The sequence below is a fragment of the Penicillium canescens genome, assembly GCF_028828765.1.
Source record: "Penicillium canescens strain IBT 15451 chromosome Unknown utg000011l_segment0_segment0, whole genome shotgun sequence".
Classification (NCBI taxonomy): domain Eukaryota; kingdom Fungi; phylum Ascomycota; class Eurotiomycetes; order Eurotiales; family Aspergillaceae; genus Penicillium; species Penicillium canescens.
In genome coordinates, this window is record NW_026703973.1 from 2,460,769 (window position 1) to 2,482,413 (window position 21,645).

The following is a 21,645-nucleotide window of genomic DNA, read 5'->3' on the forward strand; positions in this document are numbered from 1 at the left end:
GCATTCAATGAGCCGGAACCCTGCCCATTGTAAAAGACCGACGTGGTGTCCGAGAGATGCATCGCAGACGCCACCGCATACTCAATTGCATACCCCTGCGTTGCGACGGCTCTATGTAAATACCGAGTGTTGCATCTGGTGGTGAACTCGGACCAGAACAGATTCGCCCGTTCGTGCTGACTGCGATACAGCCAGCGGCCATTGAAGATGGAAGCAGCAAACCAGCGTATCGGTCAAAATTGGCATCGTTGGTTATATTGGCCGGGCCAATGCGAAGCCTTCGTTGGAGGTGTACGAGGTGAGGATACGTACCGAGGGATCGACCTTGCGCTGTATCAGGAGTCTCTTGGGACTCCATCAATGGCCTAGCGGGATGAAGTAAAGACTGGTGAGTATCCAAAGAAGGTAATAACGAATAAGAAGAGCAAGTAGCGCAGATTGGTACTCACTGGACCCAATACGCCAGCCCCATACGGACGAGATGGCACCAGAACATAGTTACCATCAATCAAGGCCTGAGATGGCAGAAGCAGGGCCTCTTCCACGCTGCTGACATTCAACAATGCCAGGAAAGTATCCAACAGATTCCTCAGTGGCCGGGATCTTCGTGTCCGGTTCCCAGGCTGGGCTCTGGACAATAGTCTGGGCGAACGGGGGACTAATGGCGCGTCCGTAGGCCGTCAGCTGCATCGTGGTTGAGCCCCACCCGGTCGAGACACTCATGACGGTGACTCGCGAGGGATCGCCACCGAATTGTGATATATGCCGTTGTACCAATTCCAGCGCCAAACGCTAATCATACAGTCCAGCATTGGGAATGCCCCTTGCAGACCGAAACTTCCGGCCTGACAGTCATCCAAATGCGCCCAACTGTCGACACCATTCCAGATGAGCCACTGTGAGAGAGAGAGGAAGGAGATGTGTACGGGAAGGAAGGGAATGACGTACTCGATAATCGACTCCCACATAGATCATGCCAGGGGACCCATCTTCCCGGCTGGTATGGATCAGACCGGAAGGATCCTGACCAGACTTGGACCCAGACACATATGCTCCATCCTGGAAATATACCCACACAGGCGCGCTATGTCGTTTGGACATGACCTTTTCCGGGACATACACCCCAAGCAAGAGGCAATCTTCCGACTCTAATGGATCCCGCTCTGCAGCGAGCGGCGGGTTGGTGCAGCCATCCACTCCATATACCTGGTTATACGCAGCGGTAAAATTGAAAACTGAGCCTGCAGTTCCGGCATTGACAAAGCTGTTCTGCACATTGAACCAACAAGCTTGAGACTGGGGACAGATATATCCAGTCCTGTGCCATTGACGATCTCGCGACTGCGTTTGCGTGGGGGGACGGGCTGGGCGAACCGCAGGGAGTCCAGCGGGGGTTCGGCATAACGAATATTGGTAAACTGGTAATAGCGACCCGTTGACTGTACCCTCGATTTATCATCAGAAGCCATTCTTTGTTTGTTTTTCTTTGTCACGGATACAGGACTCACCTTGAAGCTACTGGCTCGGTGGCGCTTATAGCCCAGGTCCACTATGGGCAAATTGGCTGCTGCAGCCCCCGCAATCAGCAGACAGGCCCAAATGATGGGCAGCATTCCGAGACTGGGAATGAATTACAATTAATAACGAATAATGTTGTGTAAATTCAATTTTGTATATTCTAGTTGGTCTATAGCTTTTATATTTGAAAATGACATAGCGTAGTGTAATGTTCCGTCCACGCCAAACCTCCAGGGAACCCTCGATATAGAAAGTGAATACTCCGTAGTATACATGAGGTTAGGGCTAAAAGGGGCACCTGCTCATCTGCTGAGTCATCGACTGATTAGAAATGGCCGAATCTAGTTACTGGAGTGCCCAAAGGAGATTCGGAGCTGGTCAGCCCACTGGGAGTCTGTCATTGGTCAGAGATCCAAGTTGACAAAGCCAACCGTCCCAAAGGAGTATGTTCTCTTCTCTTCCAGCTCGCATTTAAGTAAACAGCACAGTCGACAAAATGGATACTTTTGGCTACTTCCCTCATTCCTGGCTTCTCTCTTTCTTTCCTCTACTCCATTGGGCATATCTACCTACGACTTGACGCTCGGTTCGCCTTTCTTCACCATGTCTATAAAGGATTCGACGAATTCGACAAATGAGAGCGTACTCGAAAGTCAATCCCCGACCCGCTTGGATGAAACAATCCCGATCACATCTCGGGATGCTGAGAAAGACGAAACCCCACAGCGAGAGATTCAAGGCATTCGCTGGCTGCTCATCTGCATTGCTGTCTTCTCTGCCAATCTGCTCTATGGCTTAGACAATACTATCGTGGCCGACATCCAGGGAGCTGTTGCGGGCGCTTTCGACGAGTATTCCCGGCTGGGCTGGCTCGGTGTGGGCTTCACCTTGGGATCGGTCGTTTTTATTCTCCCGCTAGGAAAAGCCTATGCCATCTTCGATACCAAATGGCTCTTTCTCGGCTGTTTGACCATGTTTGCCGCCGGCAGTGCCCTCTGCGGAGCAGCTCCCAGCATGAATGCCATCATTATTGGGCGCGTGTGGGCGGGAGCTGGTGGAGCGGGCATGTATTTGGGGTAAGTGTGTCGTTACTGGTAAAAGCAGAGAGAGAGAGGACTAACCAGCATCTAGAAATCTGAATCTGATCACCATCCTAACCACTCCCAAGGAACAGCCCGTGTATGTGGCCCTGGTTGGATTGATCTATGGTACCGGCTGTATCCTGGGTCCCATCATTGGAGGTGCCTTTTCTGATAGTGCGGCCACCTGGAGATGGGTACGTAGGGTCTCTTTCTCGTCTCTTTGACTGTGTTAATTCCAGGACAGGCATTCTATCTCAACCTGGTCATCTTTGGGGTCATGTCACCCGTTTATCTCTTTCTCTTGCCCTCCTTGCCGCGCCCGGCGGGTGAGGGCCGCAGCTTCATCAAGAAGCTCGTGGAGCTGGACTGGGTGGGCACGGTTCTGTCTGCGGGCATGCATGTCGCCATAATTTTGTTCATCGTCTTTGGCGGAGTCGAATGGCCCTGGACGGATGGGCGAAATGTTGCGTTATACGTAGTCTCCGCCGCCTTGGTTGTGGCCTTCGTGCTGAGCCAGTACTATTGTATTGGAACCAACACAGACGAGCGATTGTTCCCTGGTGAGTTCTTGAAGGACCCTACGATGATCCTCCTCTACATCCTGATGGCCTGTGGTGGTGCCGCCCTCTTTGTGGCGGTCTACTATATCCCACTCTACTTCCAGTTCGTTCACGGTGACTCCGGCATTATGTCAGCGGTGCGGCTGTTGCCATTCATCTGCTTTTACGTGGCGACGATCCTGCTCTGTGGGTGGCTCATGCCCAAGACCGGCTACTTTATCCTCTGGTACCTCGCAAGCGGCATCCTTATGCTCATTGGATCCGTCTTGATGTACACTGTGCACTTCGATACCAGCGCCGCCAAAGTCTACGGGTACTCCATCCTAATGGGTCTAGGCATGACCACCACGCAGGCTGCCTATGCGGTGGGACCGGCCCTGGTGACTCCAGACCGGGTGGCCGAGTGCATTCAGTTCATGAACATCGGCCAAGGTCAGAGTCAACTGCTGGGGTTGGCCATCGCAAGTGCCATTTTCCAGAGCAAGACACTTAGCGGGCTCAACGACCTGTTGGGGAGCAGGGGTTATTCCCAAACGGAAATCGAAGGTGCCGTCGCCGGCGCCCAGAGTACCCTATTGGAGCAGCTGCCACCGGCTTTGAAAGTGCAAGCACTGTCGGTGATTGTGGATGCGATCGATGCTGTCTACGTGATGGCGGTTGCGGCAGGGGCCTTGTACGTGGTTGCATCCTGCATGCTGCCTCGTCGTCGGTTCTAGATCATTTTGAGAGGGAGCAGCTACGTAGAGCCATACCTCCAGACGAGATATCGGATTCTCGTCCGCGAGTGGGGCGATTTGGTAATGGGGCTTTTTCTGTTCATTGAGCGCGAGGTAGACTTCTAGATGCCCTTCACACTTTTATCTTTCACAAGGTTCTTAGCTGGTGGAGCCAAAATACACAATCCCCTTCTTGCTATTTTGACTTCCGTCTGTTTATCTTAATTGGCAACGCGCAGTAATTGGATTCATCAAGTGTTCTTTGCTGAGGCAGACTGAGGCAGAGAGAGGATCAGATGCTGGAATGAGTCGCAGTTGAGAGAGCTTTTATAAATTACTTTGGCCCCCAACTTTATATCAATACTATAAGATATACTATGATGTCACCGCCCCCATGTCTTGGATAAAAGATCCTGGGACTGCGGAGACAAAAGTTCAAGGTACGCGATTTTCCTTGGATATGAAGCTGCGATCTGATCCCTGAAGATGTTGCAGTAAAAATAACCCCTCGTGTTTTGAAACTCCCCTTTCCTTGCTCTTTCTCTTTCTCCCACATTTCTCCACTATTCACAATGTCAAACACCGAACTCCCCAACCCCGGGCGCCGCCGCAAACCAGCCAACATATACTACACACTCCCATACTTCGAACCAGTCATGTACTCCTACGTCTTCATCGGCTCATCCATCTTGGCCTGGGTAGCCGACTACCTCACCATAGTTGGAAAAACATGTATGTGGACCGGGTTCGCCATAACGTGCGCACTAGTGATCGCCACCCACCCAACGATCACCACCGATCGGATAAGACCCGATGAGAAGGGAAATCCTATAAAAGTACGCCGTCCGCTGGTCGGGTTTAAAAGATGGGAGTTTGCTTTGGATATCGAGAGTATTGAGAATGGGCTTTATGATGATCCGTATGGGAATTCGGATGAAAGACTTCATGATGGGTGTCGGTATACATATGCTTGGATTCGGTTATAGATTGTTCTTCTGATTTGATGGGTGTTGTGGTATTCTCATAAAACTCTTTGTTATTTTGGGTTGAATGGAGTTCCTGGCATGTTGGGTTGTCTACTACCAGATCAAGTAGATGGTGGAATTGGACTTGAGATATGCTTGAAAAGGTACTTATCCCGCCAATCAAACTTGCCAGGATTATCCTGTACTATATAATCCTTGTGGACTAAAGCAGTTGCTGATAAAGCAGGTAAGTATTAAATGTACATATCCGGAACTCCGACTCCGTATCCCAATCCAGAAGTCCTAGACAAAGCGGAAATATATCAAGTCTCCCCTCCAATTTTATATTGAACACAATCTCCCTTCAACTATCTATTATCCAAGCACCATGGGATGCCCTTCCAAACACCTACAAACAGGCAGTCTTCAAAGAACAAGGCGCCAGCCTATCCCTAGAAGAAGTAAGCTTAACTCCGCCTAAGCGTGACGAAATTCTAGCCAAAGTCGAAGCATATGGCGTATGCTATTCCGACCACTTCGCGCAGACAAATCCACGTCGATATGAATTACATTTAGAAACTCATTCCGATCTTTCTATAGTCCCCTCGTTCCTGGCCATGAGGTTATCAGACAAGTGGCTGCGGGTGGGGAGGATGAGACTATTTAGAAGGTTAGGGTTTAGATTAGGGTGTATAGCATGGTAGACATGATAGTATCTAAGTTTTTCCCCTTCCCCGATATTGTTGATATTTATACACTGGAAAGGTACCTGCGTGGCATATAGAAGGACTACTTCTAGGTGTGTGATAACGAGTAAGTAAACGGTATTTCCCGGAATAGTGGGTGTATATCTTTTCCTCTTCCCCCACTGCCCCCAATGTATAGAATCATATCCTCTCGATACTAATACTAACCCCAACCCCCTAGATGCCGAATACTGCACTATCCGTCGCGAAGCAGCAATTCACATCCTACAGCACGTCAACGCAGCCAAATACGCGCCGATGCTCTGCGCCGACGTAACAGTCTTTAACTTAATCCGGCAAATGAACATCCCAACCGATGAAATTATCCATCCAAGGACTGGACGGGCTGGGTCATCCGGCGCTGCAGTATGCGAACAAAATGTGATACCGGGTCGTGGCACTATCGTGGTGTTCCGAGAAGAAAGGCTTTGCGTGGAAATTGGGGGCGTGTGAGTATATTGATACGAGTCGGGAGGATGCTATTGCTGCGTGGCAGAAGCTTAGGGGAGCGAGCCCGGTTGTTTCTATGGCTCCTATGCTAGAGATTATTAATCCGCTTATTCGAGGGTTAGGTGTGCTTGGGAAGTCGTTGATTCTTTCTAGTAGGTTTCTTGTTTTGGGTTACTAGGCTTTTGGTGGATGCTGATGTGGATATAATTGTTGGTGGTATTGAGGTGCATACTGGCCTGTTGGTGATTGGGACTTTGCCACCGGAGTTACCGAAAGATCAAGATACTAACTCTATTGCAGGTTGGAAAGGGCATGTCCATCTGGAGCTGGCCTAGTGGTCATGCCGCCGATTCCGAGGATGCAATTGCCTTTGCGGACCTGCATGGCATCAATTGTCTGGAGGAAGAGTTCCCCTTGGAACACTGCAACGAAGCATTTGGTAATTTCTTTTCTCTTGTCCCGGGTTTTATCCTCTCTGACCTGCTGACTTTCTATAGCGGCTATGGTGGAGGGAAGTGTACGGTTCCGTGCGGTCATCACAATGCAGTAAGAAGTTGAGAGGATCTGGCGTTTTCAGAGTCTCTGGATAGGACGAGAAATGATGAATACGGGCGTTACGGTAGCATTACTCTAGGGGTCCTGTGGACTTAATCTCGAATCGAAGTGTATTTTCTCGTTTGATTCTTTTCTTATCAAGATTACGATCGATCCCGAGCCGATTTAACCTCTGTCGGGTCGGTCCAAGGTCTGCCCTTCATGCCAGTGGCTGACTGAGTTTATATATCTTCCTATCTTCCGAGGTCCACGCCTTCTCCGTTCTTGACACTAAAAACGTCAATCACATCTCTTTACGATATATATAGAATTGACACGTTCTCACGGATAATATTTTGTCTTAATCCTTGTCCATTGAACCTCGGTCAACCATCGGCCCGTTGCTGATAGAGTCTGGACTGCTTTCTTATAGAGCTATGGCGGCAGGGAGTCACTCCCAATGGTATATTTCGGCGTCGGGCCGGAAATCCCACTCAGATAGAATTCTGCAGCCTATACACTAAACGCTTGCTATGACGATCTAATTCCTAGACAGGTATCATTTCGCTATAACCAGGGATCGCTGTATGCAAATGCCTACATAACTGACTATAGGAGTCAGTTGGTGATATCAAAGCTTCTATAGTCCATTGATCTATTTATTACGAATTTTGTATGGAGGGATGGCTAGGAAAATTCGCTATGTTGTGATAATTAGAAATTCGTTCTATCGCATGGTAGAATCATATACGACAAATCCTATCGCCACAAGAGGAATATGCTTCGTTGTAATCGTAGCGGCGAGTTTTACTATACCTTCAGTAATGAGGTGACTCACTAGTGGGATTAAAGCCATGTTCTCCACGGCTCACTTTGCCCTTGAATGTTATTGGTACCTTTGTCACGTTAGATATGCTCTTATTTTTCTCTTTGTTGCGCAGCCTCGACCCCCTGTCCCTCCTACCCCTCTCCATCTCATCTTTAACATTCAGGAAATTACTTTAAGATTGCGGCTGCAGTTTGGAGTTGACTGGTCTGAATCAGATCTCCATCGTCTTGTCTTGTCCTCCCGTGGCTCCGTCATGTACTCCACTTTCTCCGCCAACTTCGACACCACGATTGACATCTCCCGTGAGAGGTCAGCGTCAGCCACGCCTGTCAAAGCTCCACGTCCTAAGCGTAACCAGGTCGCTCGGGCATGTGACTGGTGTCGGCTCAATCGCGTGAGATGCGATGACAAGCAACCCTGTCAGAACTGCTTGAATCGAGGTGGTCATTGCAGTAACACAAAACCACAGGAGGCTACCTCGCTCCCGGCTGCGAACCGGTATGAATCTCTCTTCACTCTCATCTCTCGAGTGCAGTGGCCTGCTGATCCATACCGAGAAATAGGGAGATACAGCGGTTACGAAATAAAGTCAAGGACCTTCAGGAGCAGATCGCAAAACTTAAAGATGAAGCAGAAATTCAAGCACAGGCCGGTTGCGTGACACCGCCGTCATCAGATGCCGCCCACAGCTCGGTCGACTTTGGGGAGCTTGTCAATACCACGGAAGGATGGCAAGGCCTCCAAGAGACAGGGCAGATTTACTACGGACCCTTGTCGTCCTCATATTTTGTCACCCGACTCACTCGCTATCTCTCTCAAGCGCTCAATCAGCCAATTGACAATGCGAAGCTGGAGGCATGCATGGCACGCTTTCATTATAATCCCCCGAGCCATCAACCGTCTCGATGGGATACAAGCCCCGCCAGCCAGACGGATCAGCATCCGGACGGAAACGAGGAGGCCGAGGACTTGACCCGGTCACAAGAGGAACACTTTCTCAATCTGCTCTGGCAGTCCTTTCATTGTGTCTATCCTGTCCTTTCCGAAGTTAAATTCCAGCAATATTACGACTCATTGTGGTCCAATCTAACGCCGGATGGTATTTCTACCCGGAAGCAATCCGCCTTGGTCGATGTATTGTTGGCAGTGTGTATGCACTACAGCAGCACCTTCTTCGCCGGTGAAGACAATCAGCAGGAGGATTCGGAGGCTGGATGGCGGGCCAAAAACGCGAATCTCGCTAGTCGAGCTTACTATCAGAGGGCCCAAAGGCTCCTGCAGAGTGAGCTCGAAAATCCAGGCATCGTGGTGGTGCAGAGTCACATCTATTCGATTATCTATCTGTACAACACCTCCCTACTGAACATGGCGCATATTAACTTGGGTGCCACGCTGCGAATCGCCCACGCGCTGCGACTGCACGTCCGCCCGCCAGACAACATCTCCTCCGCGCAGCAGGAGCTACACCGCCGAATTTGGTGGACACTCTATCGAATCGATAGCCAACTCTCGATGACCTTGGGCAGGCCGCCACTTATTCAGCTGCCCCATGTCAGCTGCGGGCTTCCTGGAGATACTGGCGAGCACGCAAAATTATCTGGCACAGTCCTCCTCTCAAACGATGAGGATATCAGTTGGCTCAGCTTCCATGTCCAATGCACAAAGCTCACATTTCTTGTGCAGGGCGTGCAGGCGGCATTTCAGCGAAAATGTTCCCAGTCGCTGAATGGGGATAAGGCCAAGGATATTTATGATGACCCACGCCTCCTCGAGACCTTGGCCGAGTTTCTCGGAAGGGAGATGACGGTCATTCATGACTGGGTTCAAAATGTGCCGCAGTCCCTATGTAATGCTCGAAAGGGCGTGGGGGAGCCTTTCTCCACCAATCGCGCCGCGCTCAACCTGTCCCTGTATAGCCCGCTCTGGCTTCAGCGCCAACGCCTCCTGCTGGAGCTCCACTATCACCACCTTCTGATCTCGACGCTGCGTCCCTTCATGCGATTCCCTCCCGTGAGCTCCTCCATGACCCCGCTCACTGACGGTTACAATATCTCCTGCCTGAACCACGCCATGGCGATCACCAGTATCCTAAACCAAGTGCTGTCCGAGACGGATCTCTTGCGCGGCTGGTCGCCCATCTTCCAGTACCAGTGGGATTCCATTCTGTGCACCCTGGGATTTGTGCTCGCAAATGCCCTCTGTCCCCCAACCTCTTCCGCCCACAAGTCGCTGCAGACAGCGATTAGCACGCTAGAACTCGTGAGTGATCACTTCTTGGCAGCCAAAAACGCGGCTCAGGTCGTCCGCGAAGTCAGTTGCCAGGCGGATCGGCTCATTGACCACCAACAAGGTCTATCACGGCGACAAGAGCCACGTGGCAGCCAATCCTTAACTACTATGCCCTCGGCTACGTCAGCCGACATAGTCGCCAGTACTGAAGCCCAATGGATGCATGCGAGTGCGATGATGCTAGACTCTTGGACTACCAACCCGTGATTTGGCCAATAAGGGTTCGTTTCATGAGAGAAAACCTAGAACTAGAACTCACGGAAATTGTGAGTTTTATAGATGGCATTTGTGGAGAGGAAATAGATTATGGAGAAGGAGGAGTTGACTCTTTTGTTTCTTTGTTATGACAACGATGATAACGATCCAGAGGAAATATTAGAGCTAATAGGGAGAGAGTGACTTATATAGTTATTAACGCTCATGATACCTCATTTCATGCCACACTGGTGTATCCATGCATACTATGTAAATACCTATCACTATTAGCTTCAGTGGGAGATAAAAGAGCGTGGAACAATCTAAGTAGAATGCCACGGAGTCCGACTCCCTTGGACTTTACATTGCCCTTTCTTATGGATATCGATCTAGCATACTGACACGCCTATGTATCGTACTGCAGCAGTTAAACTTAGATGAAGAGGCTACTGTGTGCCATGTAGACCACAGTAGTATCAAGTCAAATCTTCGAATGAGAGGGGAGAAAGTCAGAGCGTAGGAGATCACGGTCTCTGTGTTCTGCGGTGTTATATCCAAAGTTCAGCATTATATGATGGATACCAAGGTATCAACGTCCGCCGTATCCTGAAGGATCTCACGGAGGAGCTTATACAACAGCTCCAGGCAAGGTTTGAGAAGGATCAAAGAATGCTTTTCATTACTTTCGATATTATCATAACCGCATCGTATCATTCATCGACCGGGATAAACCTCAACATCAGCTTCCGCCCGCGCGGCAGCGAAATAAACGCGTAGTCCTGCTCAATACCTTCATCGTCTACAATAGATGTCGTGTAATTTGAATACACAGCCGCCATGACCAATTTGATTTCTGCTTTATCAGTATCTTTTCCAAGGCCCATAACTGGGAGACATACCTTGCAATGCAAAATTACTCCCCAGGCACATGCGTCCACCGCTCCCGAACGGCCAGAACAGCCGCCTCATGTCGTGGATCTTGTCGCCTGGCTCGAGCCATCGTCGTGGCAGCCATTCCAGCGGGCGCGGGTAGACCTCACTGATGCGGTGGAGGGAGTAGGCGGTTGAACTGACCCTCACGCCGCCCGGGATGTTGTCGTACCCGTGCAAGGAAGTTCCTTTTTCTGTGGTGGGGGTGACGCGGGGGAGCTGGGCTGGGGCTGGGGAGTGAAGACGGAGTGTCTCGCGGATTATAGCATCCAGCAGGGGCAGGGCGTCGACCGCGGAAGCAGGGGGAAGGGGCTTCTCTCCGTCTGTATCTGGGTATCTGAGGGACGGAGATAAGGTGCGTAGTTCCTTTCGGAGCTCGGCCTGAAGCTCCGGACGTTGCGACAGCTCCCACATCATGTATGTGGAGGTGATGCCTGACGTTTCGTGGCCTGCAACCAGGTGGTCCAGCAGTTCGGACGCAATTGCTAGGTTCAGCGGACGCGGATCGTATTCTTTCTGGGAGAGGAGGCTCTGGTGCAGCTGGTCGTAGACGACTGGGTTCGTGGCTGGCAGCTTCTTCTCATCTCTGAAGATGTCCTGTTTCTTAGACGCCTCTATCCGCTCGCATAGCTCCAAGCACCACCTCTCAATAAACCCCATATACCGGTCGTCCCGACTCAAATACTTGAATCGCTCATACTCCTCTAACCATATCTTCCAGTCGGAAATATTAAACAAATACCTCGTTCCTTGTCTCAACCCAAACAAGAAAGAGGAGGTAAAGTCCATCCCAACCGCCTGAAATAGTGGCAGCACATTCAAAACCTCTCCACCCTCCCCCGCCTTCTTGAGAATAGGCATTAACCGCTCCCACAGCACAACCTTCGAGATCGTGTGCAGATCACTGGATTCCTGGAGAAACGACTTGGAGTAGATCTTGCTCAACATGCGCTTCTGGTGCGCGTGCGGCGCATTGTGTACCATGCCGACCAAGTTTTCGGTGTTGAAGTTGACGAAGACATCGTTGTAGAAGGCGTGTTTCTCGAAAGCGCCCGTATATATTATTCTCAGACCATGGAGAGAATTGACGCTCAGCTCCTTGGGGCCGAGACGGACGATGGGGCCATGCTTTTGGTGCAGGGCGTAGATGGTGAGGACCTCCGTGGCTGTGCTGCGCTTGCGGTCGATCCAGTAGCTAGAGAGGGGGGATGTGAAGTGGGCATTGGGGATGGAAGATAGCGGAGAGAGGAAGTAGGGGCTTATAACATGGTAGTATATGAGGTAGGAGGTGAGGATGAGGAGGGCGAGCGGAATGAGGGGGGGTCATAGTGATGGGTGAGGGAGGGTAGAAAGGAAGAAGATAAAATGCCAATCAGATGGCGGTTATTTCAATTGATAGTCAGTCCCACGCATGCTCTGTTCTCATGCAAGGAATCTTGTCCCCGCCAAAGCAATGGGGGTGGATAGCAAGATGTCCGTACAGACTAGTATCGAGGGGGCCAATCATTGACTTCTGGGTTGATTGATTGATCCGACGAAAAGCTATCTACGGAGGAATATGTTGAAAGAGAGACTCGAGTCTTGACATGTTGATTAAACCGGTATTCCGAGTACATTGGCCCCGATTTACCGGGCGGAACGGGTGTCTGTACAGCCAGAGGGACCCGGGGGGGGGTGTCAAAAACCCCTTAATATTGGAAAGCAATTAGTTTGGAGGATTTTGTTGGCCAGAATCAATTATCTTATATAATATAAGTAAGGGCTTGGCGCCCTTACAGGTCCAAACACTCCTGGCGTGGCAATAACAACCATAGTGGAGCCACAATCAACACGGAGCCCTAGTTCACACTAACTTGCAGGATGCTGCAACCATGCTCTGCCGTCCTGCTACAGAGTTTCACTATCTCAGCTGCCAAGAACGAAGATTCTGTTGGAGAGCTGCTCCACTGTCGGCCAGAGGCGCCGGGTGGATTCCACGAGGCGGAGAATATTCCAACGCTTAATACTCTGCTTTTATACCGATGCGACCTACCGTTACCCCTGTCTTTTCGTACTAAGCCTTCGTTGTCTTTGTTGTCTACATGTCAATATGCCCTGGAACAAAGACCCTTCAACAGTTACCATGACTCAGACCGACGAAGCCCAGTCTAGAGGCCAGGTCGCCCCCAAATGGCGCGGCACCCAGGCCGACCAGGCCGATATGAGCGCTCTGGGGAGAGATCAGGTCTTGCGGGTATGTCCCCTAGGACTATGGTGGCTTATGCATCTGAGCTGACCCTGCAGCGTAACTTCCGATACATCTCCATCGTAGGATTTGGCTGCACGCTGATCGCCACGTGGGAGGTTGTTTTGACGTATGCCATCAATACTTACTCTTTGGTTCAATGACTAACTGTCCAGTCTGCTGGCCCAAGGCCTGACCGATGGAGGAACTGCCGGTTTGATCTGGGGGTTCCTCATCGTCGCTGCTGGGTTTCTTCTGGTGTTCCTGAGTCTGGCCGAGATGGCATCCATGTGAGTCTACCCATTGAGAATTTCCATTCATTCTGACTTCCTAGGGCTCCCACCTCCGGCGGACAGTACCATTGGGTATCGGAATTTGCCCCTCCTAGCTGCCAGAAATTCCTCAGCTACATCACCGGCAAGTTCTTCCCGCCCCACCTCCTCAACCAAGCTAATTATGTAGGCTGGCTATGCGCTATGGGCTGGCAATGCGCCATCGTGTCCATCGCCTATTTGGCTGGAACTATCATCCAAGGCCTGGTCGTGCTGAACAACCCGAACTATGACTTCCAGCGGTGGCACGGCACCCTGTTGGTGATCGCCATCACCATGTTTTCGATCATATTCAACACCTTTTTGGCCAAGCGGCTGCCCTTCGTAGAGGTGTTGATTCTAATCCTGCATGTGTGCGGCCTGTTCGCCATCATAATTCCGCTGTGGGTGCTGGGCCCTCGCCGCAGCGCGAAGCAGGTGTTTACCGAATTCAACAACGGCGGGGCCTGGGACAGCGCCGGGACTGCCACGCTCGTTGGATTCTCGACCACCATCACGGCGCTGATTGGATATGATTGCGCGGTGCACATGTGTACGTCCCTCTCTAAAATATATGAACTTTGCTAATAGTGAGCAGCGGAGGAGATCAAAGATGCATCCGATACCCTGCCAAAGGCGATGATCACCTCTGTCTGCGTCAACGCCGCCTCCGGTTTCCTGATGCTGGTGACCGTCTGCTTCACGCTAGGCGACATTGATGACATCCTTTCCACACCAACAGGGTACCCGTTCATGCAGGTGTTCTACAACGCGACGGAGAGTCTGCCGGGAACGAACACCATGACCGCCATTCTGGTGCTGACCCTGACGGCGAGCACGATCACAGAAGTAGCAACGGCATCGCGCCAGTTATGGTCTTTCGCGCGTGATCGCGGCCTTCCTTTCTCCGATTTCTTCGGATATGTACGTCTTCCTCTCTTTCTCCGGGTTTGGCAACACTAACAGCACCAGGTAAACCCTAGCTGGAACATCCCCTTAAACGCCGTGATGGTCTCGCTGGCAGTGACAGTCCTCTTGTCGCTCATCAACATCGGCTCCACAACGGCGCTTCTCGCCATCGTGACCTTGACTATTGGCGCAATGATGTCCTCGTACATCATCACGATTGCCTGCCTGCTCCTCAAGCGTATCAGAGGGGAACCTCTCCCACCGCACCGATGGACGCTCGGCCGGTTCGGTATGGCAATCAACATCGGGGCGCTGTGCTTCCTGTGCCCGGTGTTTGTATTTGCTTTCTTCCCGCTCACCTCGACTGTGGAACCAGACACCATGAACTGGTGCGCAGTGATGTACGGAGGGATTCTGATCATCGCGGTGGTGTACTATGTGTTGCGGGGACGGCACCATTACATCCCGCCCGTAGCGCTAGTAAAGCGAGAGATGTAATCTCTACCCACTTGTATAATATTACGTTAGAGGGAATGCTAATAGTTAGAGAATCAATCAAGGGGTTAATAAAGACTGGATATTAACAAGCGAAGCTAAAGAGAAGGAAGGGCTTGGCAGAGTTAGACCTTGCCCAGGCCCATCCATAGGCCCTGGCCTAAGAACTTCATTCTCATGAAATTTTCATAGTTTCACCATATTTTTGCTACGTAAATGTCCTATAATACTAGTATCTATATTAATTGAGTAGAAAATATACGTTGAATGGGTTCAGTTAAAATAAGACTTAACAAAAATTGTAATCCAAAAGACATAAAAGTAGTGATGCGTCCACACTGAGTGTAAATATAAATGACTACAAAACATCCTGAATCTACAAATCTACCCCCAATATACTGTCTACATGTCGTATTAATATACTTACTATGAATACTATATATTAATACAATATGTCATAGGATACACCTTTATTCTGATCGGTTACCTACATTATCAGTAGTTATTGGAGGAGATTGGAATTCCAATGGTTGAACCTCCTATTTAAGAAGCTTACATAACTTGATGGGCCCATTGGTGCCGCCATGGGCGGGCCGTGGCGTATGTGCCTCATAGATCTGAAACATGGTAGTATGCATTACCTATGGCCTCGTGCACCGGGTCTTTCCGACTTGGCATCTCTGGTTTAGGAATTCTCCGGATATATTAAATAATAAGAACAGGGATCAAGGTCGTGGGCATAAGCTCGATAAATTATTTAAATTATTAGAGATTAAGGTGGGGCAGCTCGATTGACATACTTTAAGCGGAAGGGTTCGGCCCCCATGCGGCCCCACATGGCGAAACTCTATTCCGCCGAGTAAATAGGTACAGAAGTAGTTCGTTTGGTTGGTCTGACCATCTCCCTGATTCAAGTTTGCATATTAGGTAGCAATCCGGTCGGGGCTGTATCGCTTTCTATTGACGGATTATGTAATTTATTAGATATTATGGAGGCGGAGGGGCAGCTCGGTGGAGATGCTTTAAGCGGAAGTGTTTCGGCCCACATACGGGCCCATATGCCCACGCACATCCCGAGATCGGCCCCATGGCTGGCTACCAAGAGAATCGTTAAAACTTAATCTATCACGTTGCGTTGGATGCCATCCTTGCTAGGTCCCTCCGCTTGAGTTGTCCGAGCTGACCATCCGTGGAATCCCCATCATCATGATCGCCGATTATCGTCCATTTCCATTTCCTTTTAGCTCAATCCCTCCCTGACACTTCTAACCCACAGACCACGATTTGGTCTCCATGCCGCAATGGCCATCAAAGTGCCCCCCGGCCAGTCGCCGCCTTTCGAGACGATAGACGACAAGCACCATGCCGGTATTATCATTATCACCGGCGCCATCTGTCTGATGATCTCGCTGGTCTGTCTGTTGATCCGGGTGTACGTGCGGGTATTCCTCAATCCACCATGGGGATCAGACGATATCATCCTGCTGGGAGCGACGGTATGCAATTGAGAGGAATTGACCTGTTCTCTACTTGAGGCTAACGGGATAGATCTTCGCCATCGCCGAGTCGATCATCATCTTTCACGCCGCGAGCATCGGCTTTGGGACGGACATATCGCTACTCACCGAGAAGGCCGTTGATCGCATACAGAATGTATGCATTACCCAACACCGCAGCCAATTGGATATAAGAGAATAACCGAAAACATAGTCCTTATTCGCCGCCGACATCCTCTACCTCTTAACCCTGTACCTCTCGAAATGCTGCATCATCGCCATCTACTTGCGCTTGACGCCCCGCAAGCGCCACAAGAGCATCCTCTGGGCGACGTTCGGGCTCAGCACAGTGGGCGTCATCATGTCGGTGCTGGTTATCGCAGTGAACTGCGAGGGGAACAAGCCGTGGGCTGTACCTGGCGAGCAGTGTCATAATCTGGTATGTCTACAAATGCAAAAGAGCCAACCGCCCTCTAAAACCGCGCACCAATTATACGGACATGGAGTGGGATATACTAATGCTGACAAGTTCCCCCGCTGGCAAGCAATCGCCGCGCTCGACATCTCGACCGAAATCTTGCTTTTCACCTTCTCTGTCGCACTGGTCTGGGGCCTGCAGATGCACATGTCACATAAAATCGTGATCATGGTATCCTTCGCGGCGAGACTACCGTACGAGTCCCACTTCCACTTCCCAAACGTAAACCACGTAAACACCATTGATGAAACTAACACATCTAACGGATAGGTTAATAATATTATCTGCCCTCCACCTCTCCACCCTTAAAGAATACACAACCACCAAAAACCCCACCCTCACCGCAATCAGCCACACGGTCTTCACCCAGCTTCACCTCAACTACGCCATTATAACATGCACGGTATTCTGCCTGCGCCCCTTTATGAACGCCCTCACAACATACTACGGCACAGCCGGCGACTCTAACCTCGGCAGCAGCAGCGGTGGCTACGGGTACGGGTATGGATCCGGAAGACCGGGAAATACAGACCCCTACGCGTCAGGGCGGTCGCGGGATTACGAGATGGGGAGTAAAGGGACGGCCCGGACGGCGGGCGAGTGGCTTGCTCAGGTTGAGGCCGGATGTGGGCGATGGGACGGAGAATGGGACGGTTGTTTGTGAGGCTGTGGGGCCGGCGCATTCGGGGGAGGGGAGGTCCGAAGGTGATGGGGGTAGTATACGCAGTGGGAGTGATAGAAGTACGAGGATGATTATTCGGAAGGAGGTGGAGTATTCTGTTTCTGTGGGACATTCATAGATCTTTTCTTTTGTTTGGATGAAATATACCATCTTTCTACCCCGCGGTCTGCGCTATAGTAATAAGCACTACAATTAATGTCCGAGCTTCAGTATGGGTGACAGAAGTTAAAGGCCGAGAGGACACGGATGAGTGCTGTTCGCTGAACGGTACGTAAAGTGTCGTAGATAGTCTTGTCTCGGAGTGGATTGTGTCAGACTGTTATCCTCAACATGGCCGTCTGGTGATTTTAACGGACATAATCTGAGTCAAATAGAATCGGAAAGCAGATAGTATACACAAAGTAATCACTTGAAATCCTCAGCAATATTGTGCATAATCAGTCCGTACTTCAGGGCTGCTGGTTAAAATCGTACGCATTACCAAAACCGCGGTTCAAATAACGTGAAATGGCCTCGGGCTTGGTCACCCAGTCTACCGGAACTTCCACATCAGTCTGACTTTCAATGACAGGCCTCAAGTCATCAGCCAACTCGAGTTTCATGGGGTTCCGGTACCAAGAAGCGAAATGAACTGTCAAAGTTAGGTTTGGCTGTTCAAAAGAAATCAACAGAAATGACTTACTCATTGCCAGCATCACTCGCGGGATTTCAGTCTGGTTACCAACTCCAGCATGCCAAAGCCGCAGGTCCCTGATAATAAGAGAGCCTTTTGGCACAACAGGTTGGCAGGGAGGTCTGTCCACACGACGTTTTTCAAGCTCGTCTAGCTTGACGCGACCGCTTGCTCGCTCACCGTGTAGTCCCTCTTGAACATGTAGTCCAGTGTCTGTGTGCGTTCCCAGCCACACTTCAGTGGAGCCGTTTTCTGGGGTCATTGTGATAAGAGGCACGTTGATCACGTATGCAAATGGATGGGACGGATGCGCAAAGTCTGCGTCTGAATGGACAGGCTGGGACATAGGAGGGTGCTCTGCTGTGGGTGGCATAGCGGTATTTCCGGAACAGAATGTCCATTTCGGACGGGGTCCCAATGCCGACGAGGTAATCTGGGTTGCAAATGGGTCTTTGTGGAAGTTAGAGAAGTTGCATATAGGACCGTGTTTTTGTCTCCTGTTAGACTTACTTAAGAAAATGCTGGTATCAAAGTGTTCTCTCACTGGCGGAGCATCTTGCTGGATATTCCCTGGGTTGTAGTTGAATGGACTATCCCCCTTTCTGGACTGAAGAGTGTATGCATCCTCGATCATCTTTTTGTTGAGCCGATCAAGGCTATCATGAGGTATCACATTCTCAACGACAACGAGGCCATCCTGATGAAGGCTGCGCATCGCAATCTCTAAATTTTGGGGAGAAAGTCGCGCATATTCAATCTCAGTGTTTGATGGGCAGATTGAGGTCGGATGGCTTGTGAGTTTGCCTATCTGGGTTGACAATGATCGTATTTGACAGTGACGGCTTAAAGCTGCCGGGGCTTTGAAAAATATATGACTCATTATAGTCTTCACAAAATCAAACGTTTCGCACAATAGAAAAGAGGACCGTTTGGTGGTGGTGGGTGTAATTAACTCAAAGTCATCTTTTGCTCTGGAGTAAAATCGAGATGAAGTAGGCAGTGTTTTATATTCTTAACGAGGAGAAATCCTTTGACCTTCTCGCTGGCTCCAATGACAAAAGAATATTGAAATGACTTGCACTCACTTCTCGCATTGTCCTCGACTTTCATGCACTTACATAGATCCAATAGGCTTCATTGTCTGATACTTCAGTTAAAGTGGGGATTTGGGGATGGGGCCTCCTCTCTCCATCTCGCGATTCGCAAAACCCATCTGTTTCTCGCTTTTCGCCTTTTCGCTTTTCGCCTTCCAAATTCCCACTAGTTGTGCGCCACCAGCAAAGATCCCCAATTGCATAGGTCGTTAGGATCCTCCAGTGATCATTTGTTTCTTAGTGTTCGCGCTATCGGTAGCTTGGTGAAAGGCGGTAGAGTCACTGCGTCATAGCGACGGCTGACTCTAGCACGCTAACAGGAGCTGGCAACAGTTTAGCGAAGGCAAAGTCGAATACGAAAAGAGACGCTCGCGAATCCTCGCCTTTGGAGAACCTGACTGGACGTTGCCATTCTCTCGCATCTTCATCAATTCGAATAAGGGCCTGTAAGGCCGTCGCAGCTGCAAAAGACGCAAATGCCGCGACCAATTCAACGGAATCGTAAGTCTTTTGCAGGTATCTCGACCGGACCATGTAGTTTTGATATTAATGTGTCACTAGGCTGGTAAATGGCCCCGCACTACGCAGAATATGTGTCTCCTTGTTTATCCCGTGGCGGTTGATAGCTCGATTCCAAGCCTGAAACCACTGCTAACTAAGATTTTCTCAGCCAAATATGCAGATCACGGAGAATTAGATGTTAGTATTGCATGTTTCATTAAACAATGTCATTTATTGCAGACGGCTGACGGAACTCAAAGGCGATGGGAAACGACCTAAATGTTCCCCCTGCCAACGAAGTTCCCGCAACTGTCACTGGATCCATGAAACCGGCACAGCTGCTTCACCAAGTCCTGTGCATCAAGTGGGTCCTTTGAGCTCAACTGTCCATGAAACCGAGTATCCTTCGACGCAAGATCCTGAACATGCCCTGCAAGATCTACAGGTTGCGAGGTTGTTCCGCCACTATATAGAAGAACTAGCTGCGTGGTATGATCTGAACGACAGCAAGCGCCATTTCAAAGATGTCGTTCCGATTCGAGCGCGATATAATCCGCTATTACTCAGTGCTATCCTCGCTTTTGCTGCTGCTAATCAACACCGCACTCTCGGAGACCACGTCTATCTGGACATCGCAGAGTTTTATCACTATGATAGTGTTCGAAGACTGATATCTCTGACTGACAACCTGGATCAGCTTCCCATTGGAGAGACCCTGGCGGCTATTTGTCTACTCCGTTCTTATGAAATCATAACGCGTTAGTACATTTATTATGGATCTTTCATCATCTGAAGCTGAAGCTAACCGGGGATGGCTATGATATGTCATTAGAAAATGTCAGCTCTCAAAGTCATCTGCAAGGATGCTATTCTCTTTTGGCCAGCCGGAAAATCTATCTCACAGCAGACCTACTCAGTGCTGGCTACTGGAACTATCTGCGCGAAGATATCACCGTAGCCCTCATCGAGCAGCGCAGTCTCATGATCACTCTTTCGGGTCAAAACGCTCCTCCAGAACCAACCGACGACCTGGACTTTGCTAACTCTATCACTTTTCTTCTGGGAAAAATTATCAACCGGTGTTTATCTATTGATTCTCCGGCCTTGGGCCTCCTGGAGTGGGAAGCCATGAAGACCGATCTCGACAACTGGAAATCCTCTCTTCCTCCATCGTTCGAGGTTATAGAAACCTCGGGGCTAAGAATGCAGAGTAGCTTCCCATCTATATGGACACTGCGAAGCTGGCATGGTAATAATCCTTCATATGAACCGTTCGCCTTTTTCTTCTAACGTAACATGACAAGTATCTACCCTCCATTACTACCACACCGCCATGGGCATTCTTTGGCTAGCCAAGCCGGCAGCTCAACCCTTAAATGCATTACAACGCATAGACGATGTCGAAAGCCTGCGTGGAAAACTGGAATATCATGCAACTGAAATCTGTGCTTTGGCCTTTTCAAGCGAGTCTGCTCCTGTGTGGGTCAATGCTTTCGGTCCGATAGCATTTTGTGAGTATTATTGGGTGTTCGTTTGGTATCAGGTCTGATATGTTGCTTTTGCAGGTGGTCCCTGGCTCCGAGATACCCGAAAGCAAATGGAAATAGCAGATGAGTTAAAAAAATGGGGGAAAGTTACAGGGTGGCCGGTTGCACTCATTGCAGCCGAACTGTCTCCGCCTTCAGCCACTGGCCGATAGTTGCGCATGGACCTGTCAAGAGATGCTGAATCACATTAGGAAACAGGGAGACATCATGCAGACATGGCGCGAGCAGCTGAGACAATTCACACGTGTCGATAGTGAGCTCATCCCGTTCAGTGTGGTGCTATCTACCGGACTCTGCTGGGCATTACCTGCTCAAATTCCTATTTGATCAAGAGCCACAGGCAATCCCCACTTTAGTCACTGTTGTCTCGTTCTTAGAGCAATGCGAGAGCCCTATACTGTATTAAAGTGACTCAGTGGAC

The 21,645-nt window shown here is 50.0% G+C and overlaps 9 protein-coding genes across 9 annotated transcripts; 6 read left to right on the forward strand and 3 right to left on the reverse strand.

Moving 5' to 3' along the window:
• Positions 1-504: 504 nt before the first annotated feature.
• On the reverse strand, positions 505-1,613 carry N7446_013655 (Carboxylesterase type B; the record flags this gene model as incomplete). The annotated part of the gene is made up of 4 exons (XM_058522395.1): positions 505-792; positions 949-1,206; positions 1,287-1,418; positions 1,509-1,613. 4 exons carry the CDS (start codon positions 1,611-1,613, stop codon positions 505-507), a joined length of 783 nt encoding a protein of 260 aa, XP_058365872.1.
• A 508-nt stretch (positions 1,614-2,121) lies between these two features.
• Positions 2,122-3,876, forward strand: N7446_013656 (MDR family MFS transporter; the record flags this gene model as incomplete). Its single annotated transcript, XM_058522396.1, has 3 exons — positions 2,122-2,594; positions 2,650-2,794; positions 2,845-3,876. The coding sequence occupies 3 exons, from the start codon at positions 2,122-2,124 to the stop codon at positions 3,874-3,876; spliced, it is 1,650 nt and encodes a 549-aa protein (XP_058365873.1).
• Positions 3,877-4,448: 572 nt separating this feature from the next.
• On the forward strand, positions 4,449-6,587 carry N7446_013657 (Polyketide synthase enoylreductase; the record flags this gene model as incomplete). The annotated part of the gene is given in 9 exon segments (XM_058522397.1): positions 4,449-4,830; positions 5,226-5,396; positions 5,442-5,511; positions 5,529-5,606; positions 5,641-5,654; positions 5,769-6,036; positions 6,056-6,161; positions 6,338-6,476; positions 6,535-6,587. 9 exon segments carry the CDS (start codon positions 4,449-4,451, stop codon positions 6,585-6,587), a joined length of 1,281 nt encoding a protein of 426 aa, XP_058365874.1.
• A 1,066-nt stretch (positions 6,588-7,653) lies between these two features.
• On the forward strand, positions 7,654-9,896 carry N7446_013658 (Zn(II)2Cys6 transcription factor; the record flags this gene model as incomplete). Its single annotated transcript, XM_058522398.1, has 2 exons — positions 7,654-7,898; positions 7,964-9,896. The coding sequence occupies 2 exons, from the start codon at positions 7,654-7,656 to the stop codon at positions 9,894-9,896; spliced, it is 2,178 nt and encodes a 725-aa protein (XP_058365875.1).
• A 698-nt stretch (positions 9,897-10,594) lies between these two features.
• N7446_013659 (cytochrome P450) lies at positions 10,595-12,321 on the reverse strand (the record flags this gene model as incomplete). The annotated part of the gene is made up of 3 exons (XM_058522399.1): positions 10,595-10,737; positions 10,784-12,072; positions 12,296-12,321. 3 exons carry the CDS (start codon positions 12,319-12,321, stop codon positions 10,595-10,597), a joined length of 1,458 nt encoding a protein of 485 aa, XP_058365876.1.
• Positions 12,322-12,903: 582 nt separating this feature from the next.
• N7446_013660 (Amino acid/polyamine transporter I) lies at positions 12,904-14,756 on the forward strand (the record flags this gene model as incomplete). Its single annotated transcript, XM_058522400.1, has 6 exons — positions 12,904-13,047; positions 13,098-13,168; positions 13,215-13,328; positions 13,373-13,902; positions 13,948-14,273; positions 14,322-14,756. The coding sequence occupies 6 exons, from the start codon at positions 12,904-12,906 to the stop codon at positions 14,754-14,756; spliced, it is 1,620 nt and encodes a 539-aa protein (XP_058365877.1).
• Positions 14,757-16,054: 1,298 nt separating this feature from the next.
• Positions 16,055-17,391, forward strand: N7446_013661 (uncharacterized protein; the record flags this gene model as incomplete). Its single annotated transcript, XM_058522401.1, has 5 exons — positions 16,055-16,249; positions 16,302-16,406; positions 16,464-16,688; positions 16,779-16,921; positions 16,998-17,391. 5 exons carry the CDS (start codon positions 16,055-16,057, stop codon positions 17,389-17,391), a joined length of 1,062 nt encoding a protein of 353 aa, XP_058365878.1.
• Positions 17,392-17,858: 467 nt separating this feature from the next.
• On the reverse strand, positions 17,859-18,797 carry N7446_013662 (uncharacterized protein; the record flags this gene model as incomplete). Its single annotated transcript, XM_058522402.1, has 3 exons — positions 17,859-18,040; positions 18,092-18,532; positions 18,593-18,797. The coding sequence occupies 3 exons, from the start codon at positions 18,795-18,797 to the stop codon at positions 17,859-17,861; spliced, it is 828 nt and encodes a 275-aa protein (XP_058365879.1).
• Positions 18,798-19,652: 855 nt separating this feature from the next.
• Positions 19,653-21,376, forward strand: N7446_013663 (uncharacterized protein; the record flags this gene model as incomplete). Its single annotated transcript, XM_058522403.1, has 5 exons — positions 19,653-19,677; positions 19,938-20,435; positions 20,510-20,926; positions 20,982-21,188; positions 21,243-21,376. 5 exons carry the CDS (start codon positions 19,653-19,655, stop codon positions 21,374-21,376), a joined length of 1,281 nt encoding a protein of 426 aa, XP_058365880.1.
• Between the last annotated feature and the right edge of the window lie 269 nt (positions 21,377-21,645).